Genomic DNA, 24,360 nt, shown 5'->3' with positions numbered 1-24,360 from the left:
TCTAAGACCCATGAACTCACTAGCCCTTGGTAGTTGGATAGGTTTCTAGTACCAGGTGTGATTCCTTTCCTGTTAAGGGGGAATTAAATCCAATTAGACGGTTGTTAGTTACCACCAAGATATTCGTGCTACTACTGAGCCATAAGGAAATCTTGCCATACTGGTCATTACTGTGATTTAGAGGCTAGGTAGAGCTATTGGTTGCTTCCCTCTTTTGTCAGCTTGTTTGGAAAGTTCTGGAAATGCAAAAGTTAGTCCTTAGCAGTCTTTTAGGGAAGGTGCAGTCGAGATCACATGTCCAATGTGCATAGTATTTTCAACAACAGGACCTTATCTTCTCCCTGTTTAAAGAATGTTTGAACTCTACTCTGAGTTTTCCCCTGTAATTTGTCAATATGATCTATTTTTCAGCTCAGGAGCTGATAGCCTAAGTACCATATTCATTATAGGACCTATGGTTATAAACAGAGCTTTATAAGGGGAAATAATCTTTCTCCAAAAAAGGGAGTATAATGGTGAGACTTTCAATACTTCTACCAAAGGGTGGGGGCATCACTAGACACAGGGACTTGGAGTGTTCCTCACATGCTCATTTAGGTGTCAGTGAGCTTCTTTAAAGCAGGTCAGCATCACAGTGATAAACTTATAGATGTAAAATACTCATCCTTGAGTAGCCATTATGATTCCTTTGTGAACAACTTACCTGAGGGAAAAAAAACAATAATGTTTTTAGTGGAGATGTGGGTGATAAGATCACTAATATGAGCTACAATGAAACAAAATATTAATTTCTATATCATTATGGCAAGAGTGGGGTTTTTTCTCTTTGGTTCCTAGTCTCATAAATAAAGATTTTTGAAATGAATTTAAAGGAAAAATTTTAGAGTATGAAAAAATAGGGCTGGGAAGATGTAAATCTGGCAGTTGCCATGAGGAGGGATATGGAAAGAGGGAGGGAGAAAACAGGAAGATTTAGTAATGGAACAGCAGACAAGACAAGCCAGAATTGAGTGGCAGAAGGAGAGGGAGCCTCTAGAGAAAAGAGACTCTGAAAGCCCAGAGTGTCTCAAGAGCATTCTTAGGCCTTGGCCAATGTCCAAAAGAAAATGAGATAGAGAAAAGCAAAAGAAAACGTTGTGCTTTTCTAAATAACACAGAAAAGCTGGCAGACCATAGTGCTGATGGTGGAGTCTCTGCAAGTGGCTGTACCAGGTGAGGAGAGGGGATTCTGAAAAAGAGAAGCACATTATCTCATTGACGGGATAACTATTCTTCCCATCTTCTTTGCATGGACTTAGGTGAATCAGACTTTCCAAGGGGTGATCTCTCTCAAGGCCAGCTAATTGTCAGTCCCAGCTGGAATAACTGTTAAGAGAGGGAGACACTAATATGTTATGTTTTAATCTTTGGAGCATGTCTCCATCCAGGACATGATTTTTTTTCATTTGATTAGAAGACAATAGCTTTTTCCTCAGTGGGGCTCAACAGAACCCTAATATCACTATCAAAGCTACTGTAGCATTTGTTCCTCAAAAGTTGAGTCTTTTAGATCACTTAAGAGATGGGTTGAAATTAGAAAACAAGTATTACCCATTTCCACTGTGAAAATCTGAAAGCTGTTCTCAGAAGGTATTATCATCGAGACTAGAATGTTAATCACACACTGACTTATGGACCCATGCAGGTAGTGATATTTAGGAAAAGAATGATAAAATATTAGAGATAGGGTTGGGAATATAGCAGGTGTACACTTGTCTAACATATTTTAGACTATAAGTTCAATTATTTGCACACACACACACACACACACACACACACAAGAGAGAGAGAGAGAGAGAGAGAGAGAGAGAGAGAGAGAGAGAGAGAGAACTGTCTTCTGACACCTCCATTCTCCATGCAAGACAGGACTGAGCACATCTTTAGCATTTGGCCCAGGACAAAAATGGAACTGCTACCTTTTTTTTGGGGGGGGGGATCCTTATCCTTCCTATATATGTCTTCTGCCCTCACCAATATAATACACATTTAATACAGGTAATAACTGTGTTTACATTCAGTTTATAAATTTATAGGAACAGTTATCATAAACAGAAAAAATTCAATGTCTGTATGCTATTGTGTATTAAGGAAATATGGCAGAGCTGATTTGATAGGGATCTGAAGAGTAAAAGACCTTTACTTACCTAAGAAATTGATTAGTTCCATTTGGGTTACTGACCATCTACATCTTAGAGAAAGGGAACAAGTTTCTTTTTGTTGTTATTTAAGGCATCTCTCTGGATATTACTGAAGGGAAAAGAAAGAAGTGACTTTGTCCAGATTTAGAAAGTGATAACACTTCTTGTTGCTATGGAAATGGGCGCAGGTTATGTTGATTTCCCATTCTTCTTCTTTCCATTTTATCACAATAAAGCAGATGAATCTAGCTTGCCTTGTAGTAGCTGATATCTCCACCACTGAGGAATCATTTGGTTTCTATTGCTGTGATAAACACCATGGCCAAAAGGAACTTGGGAAGAAGTTTATTTCAGCTTCAGGTGTAGCCCATCATGAAGAGAAGTCACGGTGGAATTCAAGGCAGGAACTGGAGGCAGGAGCTGATGCAGAGGCCATGGAGGAGTGCTGCTCACTGGCTTGTTCAGCCCGCTTTCTTATAAATCCCTGGACCACCAGCCGGGGAGTGCCATTGTCTCCCAGTGAGCTGGACCCTCCCACATCAATCAATATCAAGAGAATGTCCGACAAATTTGCATCCAAGCCTATCTGATTGTGGCCTTTTTCTCAACTGAGATTCATCTTCCCAAATAACACTAGCTCTGTCAAGTTGAAAACAACAACAACAACAAAATCCAAGCAAACAAAAGTGAAACAAACCAAACAAAAAACAGGACATAATTTAATGAAGAGTACCTTTGAACTTCAGAGATAATATAAGCCAAACTTTTTTGCCTTACTGGGAGAAAAGACAAAACAGGAAGCAACCCTTTTCACCTGCTTATTGTAGCAGAAGTAGGAATTAAATTCCTATGACTTTGTCCTGTTCCTGTATTCTTGACCCCATAGACACCTGCTTGCAAGTGGAGAATAACATTAAATGACTAAGCGAATAAACAGTATTATATAAATACCCATGTGTTGCATATTAATAAGAACAATCCCCACCTCTATGTGAGCACTAATCATACCTTATATTAACATATCTGACCTTCACAAGACCGTAAAATTCTTATTTTATAGACTACAGAAATGACCTCACAAGGTAGAGCCTTCAATTGTTTTAAGTAGTAATAAATCTTATTATACCCAATGAGCTTAAGACACCCATACTCCTTGTCAGGCTTGGTGCAGGGACCCTAAGCATCGTAGGTGGCCTCTCGAGTCTTTTCATATAACCACTATTTTGCACATCCTCTCTTTCAAATACATTCACCAATTATCCCCAAGTATGCACAGCTGTGTTAGGAATGAGACCACTGGAGCCAGCAACATGAATGAAGCCATCACTGTGCTCCTGCAGCTGCCACCTTGCTTGTGCTTGCTTACTCTCTTTTGGCCCCACTGATGCCTTGAAGCCCCTTCAGTAGTACCCTTCCTCAGAGAATAATGGGGAACAGCCTATAAAATCCAGGTCAGGATCCTAAATCTTTGAGTTTGTTAATTGGATTAAATCATTCCAACCAGTTCAGTACACTGATAATGCTGACATGCTCTGTTAAAATTATTTTATATTCTGGTAGGCTAACATTTTTGTTTTATTTCAGCAGCATGGAAACCTTGTGTTTATTTTTTTTAACCTTCCTCTCTGAAAAACAATCTGAAATACTGCACTTTCTTAGCTTAAAATATGACAAAAGGGATTACATTTATTCTCTCTTAAGGGCATTTTAATGCTTTAAAGACCTCATCTAGAAAATGACTTTTTTATTATTCTTTAATCAAATACCTTGTAGGAAGTTGTTTTCTCATTACTTGCTTATTCCTTCCAAATATGAAATCCTGTGATGGAAAATCAAGATAATTGATTATTTCATTTAATCCTATTTTGTATTTACATTTTACAAAGGGGAATGAAACAAAAAATATGTTAGGAAATATGACAGAAATATTATTTATAAAAATAAACAAAATCTGATTATTCTTTCTAAACTATTTTGAGCTCCTTGGTATGAATGCAGGAAAACTTACTTTTCATTAATAAAAGGCAGTTGACCATCTGAAAGTTTATAACACCCTTGTAGCACCTACCTCCTTGGAAATCAATGAAATCTGTATTACAACTGCCTTGGCCAGGAGCTGTACTGACCAATTGTTTCACAGCCACAAAACTATTGGATGTTAACCCAGCATCCAAAGAAGCAGCTAGTTGGCTTGGTTCCTTACCATGTCAAAGCACTGTTGAGTGCTTTTATGCTTTGCACGGTTGTCTACAGCATGAATATCTCTACATTCTCCTGTCTCTGTGAGAACGTATTCTCTGATCTTTACTCTGAGTTTAATTCCCCCTCCACTGTAGAGGTGTGGATTGGCTGGAAGTAATTTGAAGGTTTCAGAGTAGTAGCCTTCAGTGCTATCTAGAGGATCCAGGGATATTTCTCCTGCATCACTGTTACTGGACAGAGACTGTGATGCAATGCTTTATGACTGTGAGACAGCATTGTGACCTGTGATTTTATTGATTGTCCTTGCAACAATTTACCTACCAGAGACTGCCGTGGCTGGCATTTTTCTTATGCTGCATCCAGAGTCTGAAATCCTGCAGGGTTTCCTAGCTGAATGATTTGCTTCAGAGTCATCCTGACCCCCCCAAATCTTTAGCCATAGTTCGTGAGTGTAAGAATTAAAAAAAGCATGAAACTTTCTCCTGAATAAACTCACCCATGCTTTGATACTGAACTACAAACCTTTTCCCTTAAGAAGGCAGTGCTGTTACAGTCCCTCCTCTTTCTCAACAATTGGACACCTGGTGCTCCACCTGGGGCCTGGCTGAGGATCTCTGCATCTACTTCCATCAGTTATTGGATGAGAGTTCCAGCATGACTGTTAGGGTGTTTGGCCATCTGATCACCAGACTAGGTCAGATCAGAGTTTCTCTCGGCCATTGCCAGCAGTCTACAGAGGATGTATCATTGTGGATTTCTGGGGACCTCTCCAGCACTCTGCCTATTCCTGTTCTCATGTGGTCTTCATTTATCATGGTCTGTTATTCCTCGTTCTCCCTTTCTGTTCTTGATCTATCAGGTCTATGTTATGAAAGGAGACATGACCTGATTCCTGTCTATTTTCTTTAGTCTAGAAAGACCTGTAATGTACTGAATATATATTGCGTAGAACTATATTGAAATATGTGAATTTTTTGTTGCTTTCAATTTGACATTGCAAATAAGTTTCTCAGAATTAAAAAAAAAAAGATGTAAGAACAGAAGTAGAAGGAAACCCACATAAATATGCTTATTTGTGAAGTAGTAAGCTAAATAAACAATTACCAAGAAAAGAAGAAGAAGAAGAAGAAGAAGAAGAAGAAGAAGAAGAAGAAGAAGAAGAAGAAGAAGAAGAAGGCAATGCTGAAGGAGCACTATTTCCTCCCCAACCTCACATCTTATCACTCCTTTGGTTCTTTGAACATCCTGTATCCTTTGCCTTCAGGCCCTATTGCATGCAAATGCTTCTTCTCTGGCTGTCTTGCACTCACTGAGGCCCCTGTCTGCTGTCACCGGTAGTGACTTACTATCCTGCAAGTGCTAGATGATAGTGAATGCTGAACAGTAAGTAATACGTGGCTGGGGAAATGACACAAGAAACTGAAGAGATTGAAAAGAGGAGAACATTTCAAATTACCCAGTGTTGGCAAAAACTCTCTCTAAAATATAATGTGGTTAGTGATTTACACCTAAAGGTGAGTTCACTCAGTTAGCAAATGCTATGCAGAGAATGGGCTTGTTTAAGGCTCCAGGGAAGTTCTCAGTAAGCAAACCCAGAAAGGTCATGGCTCTCAGCTAGTGTGTACTCTAACTGAAGGGACAGAAAAGGAGTAATTAAATGACTATATATAATTTTCTCAGGTAGATATCATTAGCAGGAAGCTCATAAAATAGGGCAATGCAAAGGCCTGACTTCGCAAAACAGGGTGTCCAGTTTAGATTATGATTTAAATAGGTTGTTGTTGTTGTTGTTGTTGTTTAAAGCTAAGACATCCATAGCAGGAAGTGGTCTTGGATTTAAGAAGAAAATGGGGAAATATTCAAAGCAAAGGGTACACCAGACACAGACCTGGAGGTGGAAATTAACTTGATGTGCTCAAGGAGGAAGAGAAACCGGGAGGAGAAGAAGGGGCAAATGAGGCAGGAGAACAGCAGGTGGGGTCAAAAGACATCTCAAGCTGTGGCCATGCATCATTGCTCTGCAGGCCTAATAAAGGGCTCCTGTGACAGGCCTAGTGTAAGCACAAACCCGTGGAAGGATCAGTTGCAGAGATGATGTGGTCTCTCTCATTTCCAATTGACTGAGTAGGTTCTGCCTATGACATAGAGAGTACATGGGGAACAGCAGAATCAGACCATGATCCAAGCGGAGACTGAAGTCATCTTGTGTTGTTGACATAACAACTGTGCTCAGTCCAGCACTGAAATAAAGCAACACTGAAGTCAGCATGCTACCATCCTGCCATTAAAAAAAATAATAACACATACCTTTATGGTAACATTAGACTCCTATGTTCGTAGAAATTTCAAAATTTGTGAATACTTTGCTATGAGAAATGAAGAGATTGAGTCAAATTACAGGCAATACTTCATCTGACAGGCTGCCTTAGATTAAAAAGAGAGAAATTGGAAAGGGGAATCCACAGGTAAAATAAAGTTTTGATACATGAGTCAAAGTGGTTTCTCTGCTTTAGCACCATGAAGGTCTAGAAAGGATTGGAGTTGGTGTCAGAAGATCTGAGTAGGAACTAACAGTTATGCGTTTTCTAAACATCTAGGTTTACTCACCTAACAAATAAAAGTTCTACCTATGACTAGGATGAACAGCATTTCTGACATTCAGGTCTCTTCAAACTCTTTGTATAGGTAGTTTTCTTTCATAGAATAGGAGAACTGAAAACTTACTTCTATAGCCTATATTCATTACTTCATATACTCGTATCTCCTCCTCTTAAGTTAAGACAACTGAAGAAGACACAGGCAATGAACTACATAGAAATTTCCCCTGATTAGAATGAGTTCCACGGTGCAACTCAAGTCACATCACCTTCATTGCATTGACCTGACTGAGTGTACGGTGACTCCAAGGAAGTTCTCCACAAGACATAGAATGTTTGCTGCATTCATTCTTAGTTTCTCCTACTTAGAAGTATGTAATGATTGATTACCTTGAGAAGAGGAACTCTTTGCTACTCTTACCCAAAAGTAGAAGGGTCTCATGCCCGTAATGTGTATGATTGGGTTTCTAAAGACTGTAGTGGGTATGTTAGCTGAGTCAACTGCATATACATGTTGTAATCATCTAATGGAGTCTTGATCCAGGATATCAACACACCTCATTTATATTGTACAGGTGCATAGCTTTAAACATGGACCAGTAATTCATTCTTATTACTTAAATATAACAAAAGAAGATATACCAAAGGTGCATCTCTTATAAGGCATTTTTATTAAAAAGTGAAAATTAGGCAATTTCAAAAGGAAGGTTGGCAGCTGGTCAAACTCAATAAAACTTGACTATTTAAAAAGCTATACATCTTTAAAATTTTGACTTTTGTCCAGACATACAGTCAGGGCCTTCCTTGTCTACTATGATCTCCAAGTGAGACCTGAGGGACACATAACTCTCTGCACTGCTGCTAAAGTTTCCCAGAGGTCTTTTTAATGATGGAAATGAGCTAAGACAAAGCAAGAAATTCTTAAAAAGAAACAGAACTTTGAGGATATGGGGATATGGCTTTCTCAGATAATCAGACACACACATTTAAATAAAGACAGAATTTCAAAGCCATAGAATGGAAAGAAAATTAAACCAAAACATTATGTCAATTTTTATGTAAAAATACACCAAATAAGTGAGCAATTTGGGTACAGTGAACAAACACAAACTATATCCACAATCACTCAGTTCTTAGGTATGATTCACGTCTCTTTCCTCCAAGCTTGCCAACCCTCTTTGCAAGATCCAATCAATGGGTTTAAACAAGGAAACTTACAGCCAAACTTTCAGTTTGATTTTTTTTTTACTTTTTTTTTTAAATTTTATGCATGTAGGTGTTTTGCCTGCATGTAGTTCTGTGCACCAAGTGAGTGTCATGTGCCCCTGGAGACAAGAAGAAGAGTCAGATCTCCTGGAACTGGAGTTACAGATGGTCATATGCTACCTTCTGGGTTCTGGAAGAGCAGCCAGGGCTTTTAACCACTGAGCCATCTCTCCAGCCCCAGTTGAGTTTTTATAAAGAAAAGAAATAGTAAGATTACAAAGACCCCATGGCATCAGTTGATCACCAAGGGAGAACCCACAATCAAACTGTTGTCAAGAAATAACTTGTTCATTTGGGTTTGGTCAAGTTTTGGTCAAGTTTGGCTTCCTTCCTTCCTTCCTTCCTTCCTTCCTTCCTTCCTTCCTTCCTTTCTTCCTTTCCTTCTTTCTTTCTTTTTTTGTAGTTTTCAAGACAGGGTTTCTCTTCATAGACCTGGCTGTCCTGGGACTAGCTCTGTAAATCAGACTAGCCTCGAACTCACAGAGATTCACCTGCCTCTGCCTCCCAAGTTCTGGGATTAAAGGCATGTGCCACCTTTCCCCAGCGGTCTGGTTTCTTAAGTTGGTTGTAACCATTTCACATGGAGGCATACAGAATGACTGTGTATTGTTCAATGTTTGATCATTCTCCAAGTTGAACTTGCATTCTCTAAATATCTCCAACTTTTTGTGTTTGCAATACATGCTGAAACATTAGGGTTACTTTTGTGCATGTTAAAAGCAAAATGCAAATAAGTGCCTCACATTTTGGTGTCTGGATTCAACAAATCCAGGATAATTATCTCAAGTGCTAGCTAGATGCCTAGTAGTTCTATGTAAACACCTATGGTCAGCACAGAGGTCAGTGTTCTGCTGCCCTTGCTTACTGGTCTCTAGAGAGAACTGTTCCTTGCTAAGAATCAACTCTGTTATACCTTTGTGAGACTATCTTCCCTGACTCCATTCACATACAAACTACCTGGAACATAAATTTCCTTTTGTGCCTACATTTCACCCGATATCAATGTGTATTTTCAAGCCTATAAATCATCCTGAAGCCTGCTGTTGAGCTCAATGTTCTATGAACCATTACCATTAAAGTGTGGGGACAACTGTGACAAAAATAAAATTTCCAATTAGATTAAAATTTCATGATGGCTGTCAGGGAGCATCCGCATTGGATGAGAATAACTGGCAACTCTATGTCCATCTAAGTGTGCTTTAAGGAGGAATGACTGCTTTGTTTACCCAATTCCTAGGACGATGATCTTGTCCACACTTCCTCAAGTCCAACATGGAAGCTAGGACACCATTCGGTGACACAACCTGAGAATCTTCTCAGCTTCTTTGGGAATTTATTTATAGCAGAAGATAAGTTTGAGAAAGATTTGGGTGTTGGGAGGAAGATTGTATAGACCCAGCAAGTGCTGGTATCACATGTGAAAGTTGTTTCAATATCACACTAGCTTTTAGAAAGGTGCTTATCCTATTCTCAACTGTGCATTTTAACCTCACTAATGTAAGGAAGTAAGACTGTTCTTGTCTTCATGTTGGTGCCAATATCGATTCTGGAAAGTTTAACATATTTATATACAGGATGTTATTTTTTAAGTTTTGAAGCTCAAAGATGATTTTTCTTACAATTTAAAAGGAAAACACCCAGGGCAAACTAAATATCCGAAACTGATAGAGGAGACAAGAAGAAAGACAGAAGAAAAAAATGTCAATGAAGCTAGCACATTGGCTAGATATATGGCAGGGAAGGAGGCTTTAGAGAAAGTAAGAAAACCCAAAGTATCAGGGGGGAAAGGCTTATTTACGTTCTGGCCAATGTCTGAAAGGAAGAGGCAGACTGACTCACACCACAGGAGGGTTGTAGACCAGTGGAACTTCATGGGGGCTCACCAGGATAGAGCTGGGGCCAGGAATTCTGGGAGGAAAGGTGTATCTCATTGAAGGAAAATATACTCCATGTCTTTAGCATGGTCCAGGGTGAGCCTCATGCCATGTTCTACTTACAGCTAAACATAAATCATAAACTTGATCTGCTCTTAAGGAATGTGACTAGATTGCTACAGAAGCAAGTCTGGTGTAGCTTTTGTGACACCATCTCCAATGTCTTTATTCTTGTTAGTCCCACAGGGTTTCCCACACAGCACCAAAAGGTTAAGAATAAAATCCTGACTCTCCTCTCCACCCACATCAATTCCACAATCACCAGTACCTCTCTTTGCCTTTCTTGTGCTTCTTCACTTAGAATAAGAAACTGTTCCTTGGAATGTGCATCCTTCTGGTAACTGAAGTCTCCCCTCTTTCTGTTTTCAAGGATGGGAGGAACAGTTTTATTGGACACCAGCTGGGCGGGGTAGCAGAAGTGCCAAACAGCAAAGACCAGCGGGTCAAGTCAGCCAGAGCCATTCAAATCACCTACTACCTCCAGACCTATGGTTCTGCCACTCAAGACCTCATAGGGGAGAAGTGGGAGAATGAGTTCTGTAAGCTTATGAGGAAGCTCCAGGAGGAGCACCAAGACCTCCAACTGTACTCTCTGGCATCTTTTAGCCTCTGGAGAGACTTTCATAAGACCAGCATCCTGGCCAGAAGCAAGGTCCTGGTGAGCCTTGTGTTGATCCTGACCACGGCCACCCTGTCCAGCTCCATGAAGGACTGCTTGCGCAGTAAGCCCTTCCTTGGCCTCCTGGGGGTGCTCACGGTATGCATTTCCATTGCCACTGCCGCCGGAATCTTCTTCATCACTGATGGGAAGTACAACTCCACCCTGCTGGGAATCCCTTTCTTCGCCATGGGTAACTATCCATCCTTGTGGTAATCGGAGTCTGGCTGGTTTGGGGCAAGGTAGTACTTTCTTGACTTCTCAGGTGGAAATCTGTTGTAGTTTTGCTTGGGTGTGTCTGTGTGGTTGTGTAAATTTTTCCTTAGAGTTTGTCTGACTTTGTTGAGGCCTTCAAAGGACATTATGCAATAATCAAACCATCCTTCCCTTTAATCTGATGATTTCAGAAGTCTTTAAATTACACAATATGGCAATTCTTTACTCAGTTTCTTCAGAGCTGGTAGGTTAGAAGTATCTGACTTTAAACTAAGGAGAGCTGATGCTTGTTTCCAACAGAATTTTGTGGCCCTAATCATAGTTATCCTCAATGATAGTATCATAATTGTTAATAATAGTGACAAATGAAAAGTCTAAGAACAACTAATGCATCTTAATCTCAAAGATCTTCTAACAGGAACTCCAACTCATTTGGTAGTTTTACACAGAACCTACTCTATTCTATTACCTGAGTAAATATTAAAAAAAAAAAAAAACCTGTCTGATGCCACTTAGATATATTATCCAGTTTATGTGTTTATCTCTGGAGAAAATAAATTAGTAATCATCCTTAATTAAGATTATGAATTTTCTCCCAGCCAAACATAAATGATTCCTAAGAATAAAAAGGTTGCATGTGTGCATGCATGTATGTGGTATACGTGTACGGATTTGTTCTGGGAATAAAACATGAGTGAGGACTCAGTAACAGGACAGATGTGTCTTGTGGATAAAGGGGAGATGGTGGTTATATCTGTGGTCTTCGAAAGGTTCTGTTCTAGGTGGTATAATTGTGTGTGTAACGATTCAGAAACTGAACCTCCAGGTAGTGACCTGGTGACTTGGCACGACCAAGAGATTCTTATGCTGTGAAGAACGACTTTTGATGTACTAGCTTAAAGTCAGTTGTAAATGAGTTTCATTATTAAATGTTAAATATGCAGGTATGTGTGCAGAAAGCTCTTTAAGTGGGCCAAGCACCTATTTCTTTTTACCTTCACAAGCATATTTGTAAATGAATGAAGGGCACACAAATTGTACAAGCTGAGGTCAGATGTCTATACTGGGAATCTAACTTAAGCATCCACTTCTTTCATAGAATACTAATGGAAGCTCTTCAAATGATTGCTTTTTATTTTGAGAGAGTGTAATGAAAGATACTAGTTGAAAGTAAACACTCAACAAATAGATACAAGTGTTAGTGGGTTACATTTTATGAAAGGGCAGTGAATTCCACAATGATAAGAAACAGCCCTTGGCTTCATGAAATTGAGTCTTTGGGATTTTCCCTATCATCACAAATGCATATTCATTAGCTAATAAAAATACCCTTTCCGAAAAAACATGTAAAATATAATGCCTCCAGTGATAAATATGAGTCTAAGACTGAATCATTTATATATTTTATTTTTTCTAAACATTCCAGTCTTTTCTTGACTTGAAAATTAACACAAAATTTCTAAGAATCACAGTAAGATTCCCAAGTAAGTCATGGCTTGCTCAAGCCTGGTCAAAACCAGTGGCATCCTAATCATGAAATAGAAAGATACTTTTCAGAAAAGGATAGAATTATACATTCTATACAAATAAGGTGGGAAACTACCTATACTAATGCTAGATTGTAATGTCAGCCCTACAAGGGCAAAGTGTTATTTTCATCCCTAATAGCAAGAACACTAAAAACAGTAGTGATTGAGAAGTCCAGATGTACAGCATGCATTTTGTGCCTATCCACTGACCTTTAGAACCACAAATCAACTCTGGACACTGTGAGCATGAACTTAAGAAGATAGCTCAGTGTGTATTCTCAATGCCCCTGCAGTTCTAAGAGGAATGTGTCTGCTGTGCTCTGAAGTCAAGGCAGTGAAAGATCCACAAGCACATGTTTAAAAATCCTGCTCCATCAGCATCAGGAGTCTGTTTCCACCCCAGTTTTCTACTTACACTGTGTGTGATACTGAACACTCAGTAATATCAGTTTGCTCTGGTTCTTCACATAGAAAATGAAGAATTGGGGCTACTCAGTATTCAGTCTGAAGATGCCACAGAATTATTCATTTTCTCATTCATTGAAGGTAGAAATTTGACATTTTTTTTTTCAAATTGCAGGGTTTATATTAATCTCCAACCTCTAACCTGAGAGAGACAGAGACAAAGAGACAGAGAGAGACAGAGACAGAGATTGACTTACTGATAGGAATATCACACCCTTGCATACAGAGCATCAGATAAGCAGAGCTATGAGTCACAGAAAACACATGGCTGTGGAGGTGCTGAAGAAGAACGTGACGTTAAATATAAATAAATTCTGTTTGTCAAATACATATTTGCTGGTGGCATGCATGACGCTGGTTGATGCAAACCCTCTGGTGAAGTATGTTATGAAATTCCTAGGCTGCTACATCATCTAAAATCAGTAGTATACGGGAGGAAGCCCAATACTTCTTGGAAACCTCTATTTTTGTCCTAGTTAGCTTTCTGTTGCTGTGATAAATCATGACCAAAAGCAACCTGGGGGTGCATGAGTTTATTTGACTTAGGTTTTCACATCATATTTCACCATGAGGAGAAGTCAAGGCAGGAACCTGGAGGGAGGAACTGTGTCAGAGGCCATAGAGCAATGCTGCTTATTCATTTGCTCTCCAGGCTTAACATTCAGGAGCCTTTCATACACTTCCCAGGATCTAAGGACAGCTCCACAGGGGTTAATTGGGCCCTCCTACATTAACCATTAATTTAAAACTGGCCCCACAGACATGCCTACATACCATTCTGATGGAGGAATGTTTTCCACTGAGGTTCCCTCTTCCCAGACGACCCAAGTTTGTGTCACGTTGACAAAAAAAGAAAGCAGCAAACAACAACAACAACAACAAATCATGACAATTTATTCCGTGATCCTGGAAGGATTTGTGTGCCAAGACTCAAAATCCTTCACCCTCATCAAAGCTGATTCTCCAAACTGCATATGTCAGTTATGGTGCCTGCTTCATAAACCAAAGAAGAACATATCTGACATGTCTTTAATCTTGTGTCTTCCTTTTGTATCCATTGTTTATTTTTGATCCATTTGATGCCCCAGTGTCATTTCAGAGGCACATAGAATGTATCTAAATATCCTTCCTTTTTAAAGCCAATTCTGGTTTTCATAATTTTTCTTGATGTTCCCTTAAGCAAAGTTTTATTTGTCAAGTTACATGCTCCATATTTGTGCTTATAAAAGATGGTTATAGGTACATAGTCTCTCAACACTGAGCAAATCCAGAATTTTTAAATGCCTGAAATGATTCAAGCTTAATGGCCTTCTTCTATTCAAGAATAAAACACTGAGGATTCCACCAGTTAAATTGAAAAGTCATTATTTACCTTTTTGTTTTAGAGGTTTTTATTTGCTTACCATGCATAAATTCCCTCTTTATGGAAGGAGGAATTTGAGCTAATACCACAAAAAAGTGCCATGTTCTGACTTTCCATAGTTGCCAGAGTATATGTAGCCTTGGCTCACTTGTATTTTTCTGCTCACTCTGAGTTTGTGCTGAGTCTCACATTAGTTGTCTTCACACACTCGTCACCATACACAGAACTTGGTTTTTGCAGGTAGGCTTGAAGTTTATAGATATAAGCTTGTATGTGTCTCAAAGCCCACCTTAACTTACTTATCGGTGGATATTTACTGAATACTATTAGACTCAAGATACTTAGGATTATAGACTCAAAGGCTATGAATAGAGTAAATCAAGTCCTTACCCTCATGGATTTTACACACAGGTCCAAGAGAAGGGAGTGGTGGGACAACATAATAAAGAAGTGTAAACTGGGTGAAATAAATACTATCTGAAGCATTTTGAGACAAGAAGGTACGTTCTGATACCTTTTTGAAAGAGTCTTTGATTGTGTTGTGTACTTCAGTCTCAAAAGAGCAAGAATAAGGCAAAAAGTGATCACAGAACATTCCTGGCATACAGTGATAACACAACAGCATCAGAGCAGTGACAACAGTAAAAATGGATTCAATTCAGAACAGGTACCCAAAAGTCAATAGACAGGATTCACTGATGACTGCATATGCCCCATAAGAGAACGAGGTGTCAAGGGTAACCCCAAGGTTGGCAGAGTGAATAATTAATAGACTGCAGTTGCCACTGACTGCTAAGAAGGTCTTGGAAAAAATGAGTCAAGTGTTAAGGTTAAAGTAATCAAAAGGTTACTTTTGTATCTGTTAAGCCAGATATACCCATTAGGCATCCAACTTCAGAAATGTGGATTGGACTAGATATACAAGACTGTGTGGAATCTGGGTTCAGATATCATATATGGAAGTTGGAGCTGGAGATACTAGTCACTTCTCATGTAATATTAAATAGTTTGAAAATCTGCTAAGGTCAACTAGACAGATGACTATAGACCAAAGCAAATGTCTTTGGATCAAGCCTAGAACAACCAATATTTAAGACTGAGAAGATAGGATGATCCAGAAAAATGAACAATAAAAATCATTTGACAGGGAAGAAGCCTGCAAACCAAATAGAATAGTGTGCTGGAAGCAAAGTAAAGATGTTCCCGAGGAGCAAGATACCAATGATATAAAAGCTTCTAGTGTCTTATATCCTGTGAGAACTAAGAAGAGGAAGTGGCCTCTGATTCATCGATCTGAAGGCCAGGGATTACTTTGACAAGAACTGCTTTGGAGAATGGTGAAGGTGAAAGGGTCATTTAAAGATGTTCAGCAAGGTAGGCCAAAGAATGACAGTGAGTAAGAACACTGCAAACTACCTTTGCATTATTTGCTTTAAATGGAAAGCAAGGATGTTTATGTGTGATTGGAGATGGTCAAAAGAAGGAAAACTTCAGAGTGAAACAGAAAGAAAAGATGAAATTACAAAAGGAGGAGAGAAGGTTCTGCCTCTAGATCACAGGTGGGTCATTGGCTTTATCTAAGGCCATAGCCGGTCTATAGTAAAGGAAAGAAACAATACCAGGATAGAGCCATTCAGTGGGCTGATGAAGGCATGGGAGCCTGCATGTGGAAGTTTTCCTCTGTGGCTTCAGTTGATGTTAGTGTTCACGATTTTAATAAACTAATGAATGAGCAAAAATGCTGAACTTTTAAGCCCCCAACCACAAGTAACTGAGTGAAGAAGTTGAATTTGATCAGAAAAAAAAATCCTAAATAACATGCATACAAAAAAATTTTAATGTTCACCATTTTGTGTTGGGCCACACTCATAGCTAGTTGTCTTGGAGCATGTGCTCACATTGGACAGAGCTGGGCTAGAGCAAATATGATCTTGTTCACATGGTTGGTACTGAATCTTGGATCTCTGAAGGATGGTTTCATCTTGGACTGTTGAACTGAGTATGTAAATGTATCCTTATCACCATGATATTCTCTGAATAGTTAGACTTCTTATATGCGATCAAGGGTCTCCTAGAAAATGTATTTCAAGAAAGCTATGCAGAAGATGCAAGTCTGGCCAACATACAGAACTTGCATCACATCAAAACTGTCATATTCACCTGGCTGCATACCAATCACTAGGGCCAAGCAGGGTTAAAGAATGGGACAGTAGGACTCCATATCTTAAAGAGATTCTTGGCAGGATAACATTTCAGAGGAGGGTGTGGAACAAGAGCTACTATTCTGGCAGTCTTTAGAAGATGCGTTCTTTTTAGACTCATAATGTGAGTGAGCAAAAAAAAAATAAAGTAGAATCTAGAGGTACTTGATGCAAAGGTTTCTCAGGAGAGATTATTCTAGTGAAAAAGCTACATTCTGCTCTTTCTGGTATGGGAAACAAGTGTAGGACTGAGGACTTTGGGATTTTATGGGACCAAACAGGCTTGATATACAATGGATTTTACCCCAAGGAAAATAATATCACCAAAAACTATGATAGTAGCTGTGACCACAAGTACACTGAATTACTAACAAACCATTAACAAAAAGGAGAAACTGTCCCTGCAATCTGTAAAGAAGTTAAAACACACCAAGGATAATTTGTACAATATGTGATATGTAATTCAGAAGTGTGAGGTTTTCAGACAAGATAAAATATGACATCTGTGACCATCCCTGAGGATGAAGAATGGTACTTGTGGTGATATATTGTGTACTCTAATAAAATTTGCCTAAAGATCAGAAGACAGAACAAGCAACTAGATTAAACATAGATGTCAGGTAGTGGTAGCACACACCTTTGATCCTAGCACTCAGGAATTCAAAGCCATCTTGGATTACATAAGATTGACTCAGTCTAGGAGAGAAACAGACCCAGGCAGTGGTGGCACTCAAATTTAATCCCAATACTTGAGACCTCATGCCTTTGCTTGGGAAGCACACATGCCTTTAATCCCAGCATTAGGAAAATTGAGACACGAAGTGATGGCTGGGCAGAGAAAGGTACATAAGGCTTGAGGAGACAGGAACTGAAGGCTTTTCAGGCTGAGAAGTCCTAAAGACAAGAGGTGGGTGTGGCTTGTTCCCTTGTCTCTCTGATCTTTCATAATTTACCCCAAGACCTAGCTCTGAGTTTTTTTTATTAAAAGACCTATTAAATTTCATACTACAGTACTTGTAAGACTCTCAATCCCAGTAACACAAGGAAATAGACTAGAACTTTCTTTGGGTACATATACAAGGAGCAGCCAGTTTTCCTTAAAGCAAGACTCTTAAAGTAGTGGTTCTCAACCATCCTAATACTGTGATCCTTTAATACAGTTCTTCATATTGTATTGACTCCCCCAACCATAAAATTATTTCATGGCTACTTTATAACTATAATTTTGCCACTGTTATGAATTGTAATGTAAATATCTGATAGGATATCTGCTATGAATAGGTGGTTTGATTCACAGAGGGGTGATGACCCACAGGTTGAGAACCACTGCTTTAGATCTATCTAAAAAAGGGACTTGGGAAGAAATGAATCTTTGAGTTGGGAGTATGTCTTGAACAGCACCTTTCAGAGCTTTGGGAAGGATCAGAAAATGGTCATACAGGGAATGTATAGAATTGTATGGGAATATGATTCCCAAGGAAAGAACTGAGTCTCTTGCATAATATTTAGTATTCCATTATGAGAGATGTATGGCAATAGTCATAATGCCCCCCCCAGCTTCTCATCTAATCAAAGTAAAAGATGTCCAAGTTCCAGTAATCTCTCCCCTTCCCTTCTCCTCTTCTTCCTCATCCTCCTCCTTTCTCTCCCTCTACTTCTTCCTCCGCTTCATCCTTTTTCCCTCACCTCCTCTTCAGCTCCCATCTCCTCCTCTTCTTCCTCTTCCTCTTTTTCCTCCTCTTCTTTTTTCCTTTTACCTTCTCCTCTTCCTCCATCTCATCCTACATCTTTCTTTCTCTTCTCCCTTCCTTCTCTGTCTTCCTGCTTCCTATATCTTATAAGCCATTCTCCATACATAACATTTGTAGTTAGGGTATTCCTTACAACTCGATGCAAGATCATGAATATTTCCCATCTCTTCTTGCTTCAGCAGTCTTCTGGGGATTCATCATTGTCTAAGTGTATACTTTTTAACTTGTTATCTACCTTCCCTCACCAGAATGCAAATCCCTTTAAAATATGCAGTCACCTTGTTCCATTCAGTTACTTCCCATGATAATAAACAGCATCTGGTAAAGACTAGACTTAACAAATGTACATAGAATTAATGATCAAATGGCCTGCTAGTGTTTTTCAAATGGTTTATGATGTATTAGAGGATCGTTAAACCAATATGTGTCATGAACATCATTTTTATTTCACTGAGAAGAAAGGAGGGAAGGTAAATATAAGAAACTGCTACATAAGGTGCTCGGTAACATATTTTTTCTCAAGTTTCATATATAAGTATACAAAGGGGCATGATGTAAAATAAATTTCCTAACACGGGCTACTGTGAATATTGTCTTATAAGACAGTGTCTAGAATATTCTTTGGATTAATATCTTAAACACAGTATGGTGCCAAAGTGGGTAATATTAGCAAAGGAGGCGGCTGGAAGAACTCATCAGAGATGAAAATAGCACCTGGTCTTATTGGGAGTAGAGTTAGGAAAGGATTGTATTCCCTTTGTTTATCATGCTTGTGTCACATGCTCCATGGCATCTTATCTAGAATTTCCCTCATTGAGGAGTGCAGCTGTGACTATTTGACATCATTGCCGTTGTCTAAAGCACACAGTGGGCATACTTGAGCACTGACTTGTGGCTGGTTTCCTAACTCTTAGCATTCTCAGAATAGGATGTCTACAATTTTGTTTGGTTTTGAATTAGAAGTCTTAATGTGTTGTGTATGCCATTGTTCAATTTCAATTTACTTACATTGTCCTCTGTTCCTTCCAAGCTTTGACATGGCCCTCATGAGTCCATTTTAATAATTAAGATGAGGGCTGGAGAGATGGCTCAGAGGTTAAGAGCACTGACTGCTCTTCCAGAGGTCCTGAGTTCAATTCCCAGCAACCACATGGTACCTCACAACCATCTGTAATGAGATCTGGTGCCCTCTTCTGGCTTGCAGTCATACATGCTGTATACATAATAAATAAATAAATCTTTTAAAAAATATTTTTAAAAAAAGAAACAAGCATTTGCTGGGCGGTGATGGCAGAGCCAGGTGGATCTCTGTGAGTTCAAGGCCAGCCTCGTTTACATAGCAAGATCTAGGACAGCCTCCAAAGCTACACAGAGAAACCCTGTATCAAAAAACCAAAATAATAATAATAATAATAATAATAATAATAATAATAATAATAAAGACATCATCTCACTGCCATGGTTTCTTTTCTATTTGCTATGAGATACTCTGACAAAAAAACAATTTAGGGAGAAGAGGTTTATTTTAGTTATTTTAGTTCACAATTCCAGATTACAGTCCATTACTAAGAGGAAGTCACAGCACTAGGAGCGTGAGGACAGCTAGTCATGACACCCCCACATTAAATAACAGAAAGAAATGACTGCATACATGCTTACTTGCTTATGCTCAACTCAATCACTCTACTCTCATGAGGATCCTCACACACCTAGAACCGGTGCCACCCACGTTAATAAACTTAGTAAAGACAGTTTCTCCCAGTCATGCCTCCAGGCCAACTCAGTGTAGAGCATCGCTCATTAGCCTCTCTTCCCAGGTGATTCCAGGTTGTGGAATTAAAGCTGACCACCACATCCACTTCCTTGTTTTGATAGATTTTTTTGAAGGGAGAAAAGGAAGATCTCAGCCTAAAAAAACTTAAAGGTTTTGTCAGATATTGGAGGTAGCATTGAATAGGATGTACTCTTTGTTTATAATGTTATCAAAATTAGTTAGAATTATAGGCTAACTCCTGATTTCTTAAGGTTCCTTTACAATATAGCAGTGGTTCTCAACCTTCCTAATGCTGCAACCCATAAAATTATTTCGCAGCTACATCATAACTGTAATTTTGCTACGTTTTGAATCATAATGTAAACATCTGATATGCAGGATATCTGATACACAACCCCTATGAAAAGGTCATTTGACACCCACCTCCATGGCAGTCACAGCCCAAAGGTTGAGAACCACTGCTCGGTAGACTCCATCCTCAATTTTTGCATATGTATTTGCTCAAGTACTTGTTCAAGCACTGTACTGAATTTTGGAATGAAGAACACTGTTAAATAACAAAATTTTAATCAGAGTGAGAAGCATGTAGACCAGTTCTGAAGAATTTAATTTGTGTAAATACTCTGGAAATACATGTAAATATGCCTCACACTGTGCAGTTTGTGGTGCCTCTATTTTTAGTTCTTGGATCAGTTGATGAATCAAGAGTGAATGTTAAGCAGATAGGGAAATGAGTGAAGCTGCAATTTATTCATTACGTGGTAGAACGATGGATGTACAAGAGAGCTTCAAGTCTCCCAACCTGGACTTCTGAGCTGTCCTCAACGACATGTCCATCAGACACAGCCTCAACAATCTTTGTTAATTATAACTGACTTGGCTGTCAAGTCAGAATGTGCCAAGAAAAATATTTCTGACATGGGGCAGCTGTAATTGCCAGGCAGAACGTGAATCTCTACAGAGCTGCTTCAAAGTCCACACTGCCGTTCTCACCCTGAGAACTCAGCAAAGCTCATGTCATTGCTTTCTCATTTCCAATGAGAAAATAGAGCCCTTAGCAGGCAAAACTTACTCTAACAGTGAAATTTTATTTCCTATGTAAAATCAATCTTTAAGCTAGAGTTTTCATACTCTTTCACCTAATACAAGGGAATATTGACATAGAAAAAAGAAGCCTTATACTTATTTGGCTGTCCTAGAGGACTGCCTCCTAAGAACTGAAGAGCCACTGGGAGATGAGTGTACCTGATTTTCTGAAACATTTTAACTTCTACATGTATAAAATACCTCTGTATCTAAATTGTTGGTTACTTTTTACTTTCATTTTTTTCCTCCCTCTCCCCCACTTGTGTCCTGTGTGTGTGTGTGTGTGTGTGTGTGTGTGTGTGTGTGTGTGTGTGTCTACGTCTCTGTGTGTGCTTATGTACACACATGTTTTCTGTGAATGTGGTCCATGTATGCCAATGTCTTCTGCAGGTTGTCCTGTCTTCCTCTCGCTTGGAAATAGGGTCTCTGTTCTTTGGGTTGTGTTGTGGTTGTCCTTTGTTTGTCCACTATGGATGCCAAGTTACATGGCCTGCTAGCTTCCATGGATTCTACTGTTCTTGCTTCACTCCACAGGAACAAAAGGACTGTAGACTACCACTATGGTTTTAAGATTTACAGAGATTCAAACTCAGGCCTTTCCCCTTACATAGCAAGTATTTTTACTATTACTGAGCCATATCTCCAGCCCTTTCCATTTAAAAACTTTTTTTCATTGTCTATCCAGTATGCATGGTACTGTGCTGTGGGAGGACATTTTGATACAAGTACATATTGTGCATTGAGCATATTCCCTTCCATGCTACTCACCCTTCCCTTTCCAGCTCTTATCCTATTCTTCATTCTCTGAATTTCTTTTTAAGATTGAGCTTTTTTTCACATAAGCCAAGGCAAAACTCTAATATTCAAGCCAGGGCTGTGGACATGGCTTGTTAGATGTCACACTTAGAGTACCTGAGTACACCTCTAAGTTTACATTTCCTAGGAAGCAGATGTTGCTGTTTGCTTTTGCCATGATTGACTCACCCTAAATGGGAATAAGAGTAGGTACAGGTGAGTGATTAGTCCAGGCATGGTTCCCATTTAAAATGAAAAATCTAAACAATATCATAGTTAACAACATAAATCAGCATGAAATGGGAATTTGTGTTGTATTAGTTCAGTATCTAAAGACATTCTTTGAGATGACACAATGAAAGACAGAGACAAATGAAAAACTACTGAAGGAAATGGAGGTACTTTTACCAGAAAGAACAGATTATATTAGATTAAGCTTTTAAAAAAAAGAAACAAACTTTTGTAGCTGAAGTTTTTCTGTGTCTTTCCTGGTCCTTGGCTGCTCAGACCCATGTAAATACATAGAGGCTTATATTAATTAAAATTGCTCACCCATTAGCTCAGGCCTGCCACTGACTAACTCTTATGCTTAAATTAACCCATAATTCTTATTTTTGTTTTGCCATGTGGCTTGGTGCCTTTTCTCAGTTTTGCCTTCACAACTTGCTTCCTCTGTGTCTGGCTGGCAACTCTTCACTCAGCCTTTCTGTTCCCAGTATTCTCCTCTCTGCTTATCCTGCCTGTACTATACTTCCTGCCTGGCTACTGGCCAATTAACATTTTATTTATCAAATAAATCAGAGCAACACACAGTCAAAGCATACAGAATGGCATTCTCATCAAACTTTATAAAAGTTAATTTATCCTTTCTTTTTATTTATTCCTCTTTTGTACAGTACATCCTGACCACAGCCTCCCCTCCCTCCACTCTTCCAACCCCCCCCCATCCACTGCTCCTCTGTTTCTCTTCAGAAAAGAGCAGGCCTTTCAGGGATATCAACTGAATACAGCATAACAAGATGCAATAAGACAAACCCTCATATCAAGGTTGGACAACGCAACCCAGCAGAAGGAAATGAATCCTAACAGCAGGCAAAAGAGACACCACCACCCCTACTCCCACTGTTAGCAGTCCCATAGAAACCCCAAGCTACACAACCATTGCATGCATGCAGAGGACCTAGCACATACCCATGGAGGATCTATGATTGCTGCTTCAGTTTCTTTGAGTCCCTATGAGCCCTGCTTGGTTGATTCTGTGGGCCCTGCTCTCCTGGTGTCCTTGACCCCTCTAGCTCTTATAATCCTTCCTCTCACCCTTTTTCAGTATTCTCCCAAGCTCTGACTAATGTTTGGCTTTGTATCTCCTCCAATTAGCTGCCAGAGGAAGCCCCTTTGATAATAATTGGGCTAGGCACTAATCTATGAGTATAGCAGATTATCTTATTATTAGGAATCATTTCATTAACTTTTTTTTTTTGCAAATCATGTTTGGTTCTATCCTAGATCTCTGGGCCACCAGCTTCCAGTTTCTGCCAATCCAGACAGTGTCAGGCATGGGCTGTCTCTTGTGACATGGGTCTCAAGTTAGGCCAGTGATTGGTTAGCCATTCCAACAAGCTCTGAACTACCATTGCCCCAGCACATCTTGCAGGCAAGACAAGTTGTGGGTGAAAGGTTTCATGGCTCATTTGCTGTCTCAGTCCCAACACTGGATGCCTTGTCTGGTTACAGAAGATGGCCAGTTCAGACTCTTTATCTTCTATCTTCCATTACTGATTATCCACTCTAGAGTCACCCTCATAGGTTCTAGGAAGTTTCCATTGCACTAGGTTCCCATATCACCTACAAATACCCCTCAATTCCAGTTGTCTCTCCCTCCCCCACCTGATTCCTCCTGTTCCCATCCTCACCTAACCAGGTCCACCAGCATAATTTCCCCTTCCCCAGAGATCCATTCATTTCCCCTAGAGCGTTCTTTGTTTCTTTGTTTGTTTGTTTGTTTGTTTTTGGGGGGGGTTGTGTTTTTTTGTTTGTTTTTGGGTTTTTTTTTTTTTTGTTTTGGGTTTTGTTTTTGTTTTTGTTTTTGTTTTTTGCCTCTCTGGGTCTGTGAATTGTAGCATGATTATCTTTACAGCTAATATCCACTTTTAAGTGAGTACATATCATGTTTGTCTTTCTTGGTCTGGGTTGCTTTGCTCAGAATGATTCATATTCTAGTTCTATTCATCTTCCTGGAAATTTCATGGTGTTGTTTTTAACAGCTTATTAACACTTCATTGTGTAAATGTACCACATTTTCTTTATCTATTCTTCACTTGAGGGACATCTAGGTTGTTTCCAGTT

The 24,360-nt window shown here is 39.3% G+C and overlaps 1 protein-coding gene across 3 annotated transcripts in view; it reads left to right on the top strand.

The window, feature by feature from the left end:
- Positions 1 to 24,360, top strand: part of Ptchd4 (patched domain containing 4) — a 189,554-nt gene that overhangs the window by 50,516 nt on the left and 114,678 nt on the right. For all 3 annotated transcript variants that reach the window (XM_036168404.1, XM_036168405.1, XM_036168403.1), the window contains one exon: positions 10,547 to 11,027. In XM_036168404.1, coding sequence (XP_036024297.1) covers positions 10,547 to 11,027 — 481 coding nt within the window. The remainder of the gene's footprint in view (positions 1 to 10,546; positions 11,028 to 24,360) is intronic.

The sequence above is a fragment of the Onychomys torridus genome, chromosome 18 (genome assembly GCF_903995425.1).
Source record: "Onychomys torridus chromosome 18, mOncTor1.1, whole genome shotgun sequence".
Lineage (NCBI taxonomy): Eukaryota > Metazoa > Chordata > Mammalia > Rodentia > Cricetidae > Onychomys > Onychomys torridus.
This window is presented reverse-complemented; position numbering and strand designations above follow the sequence as displayed.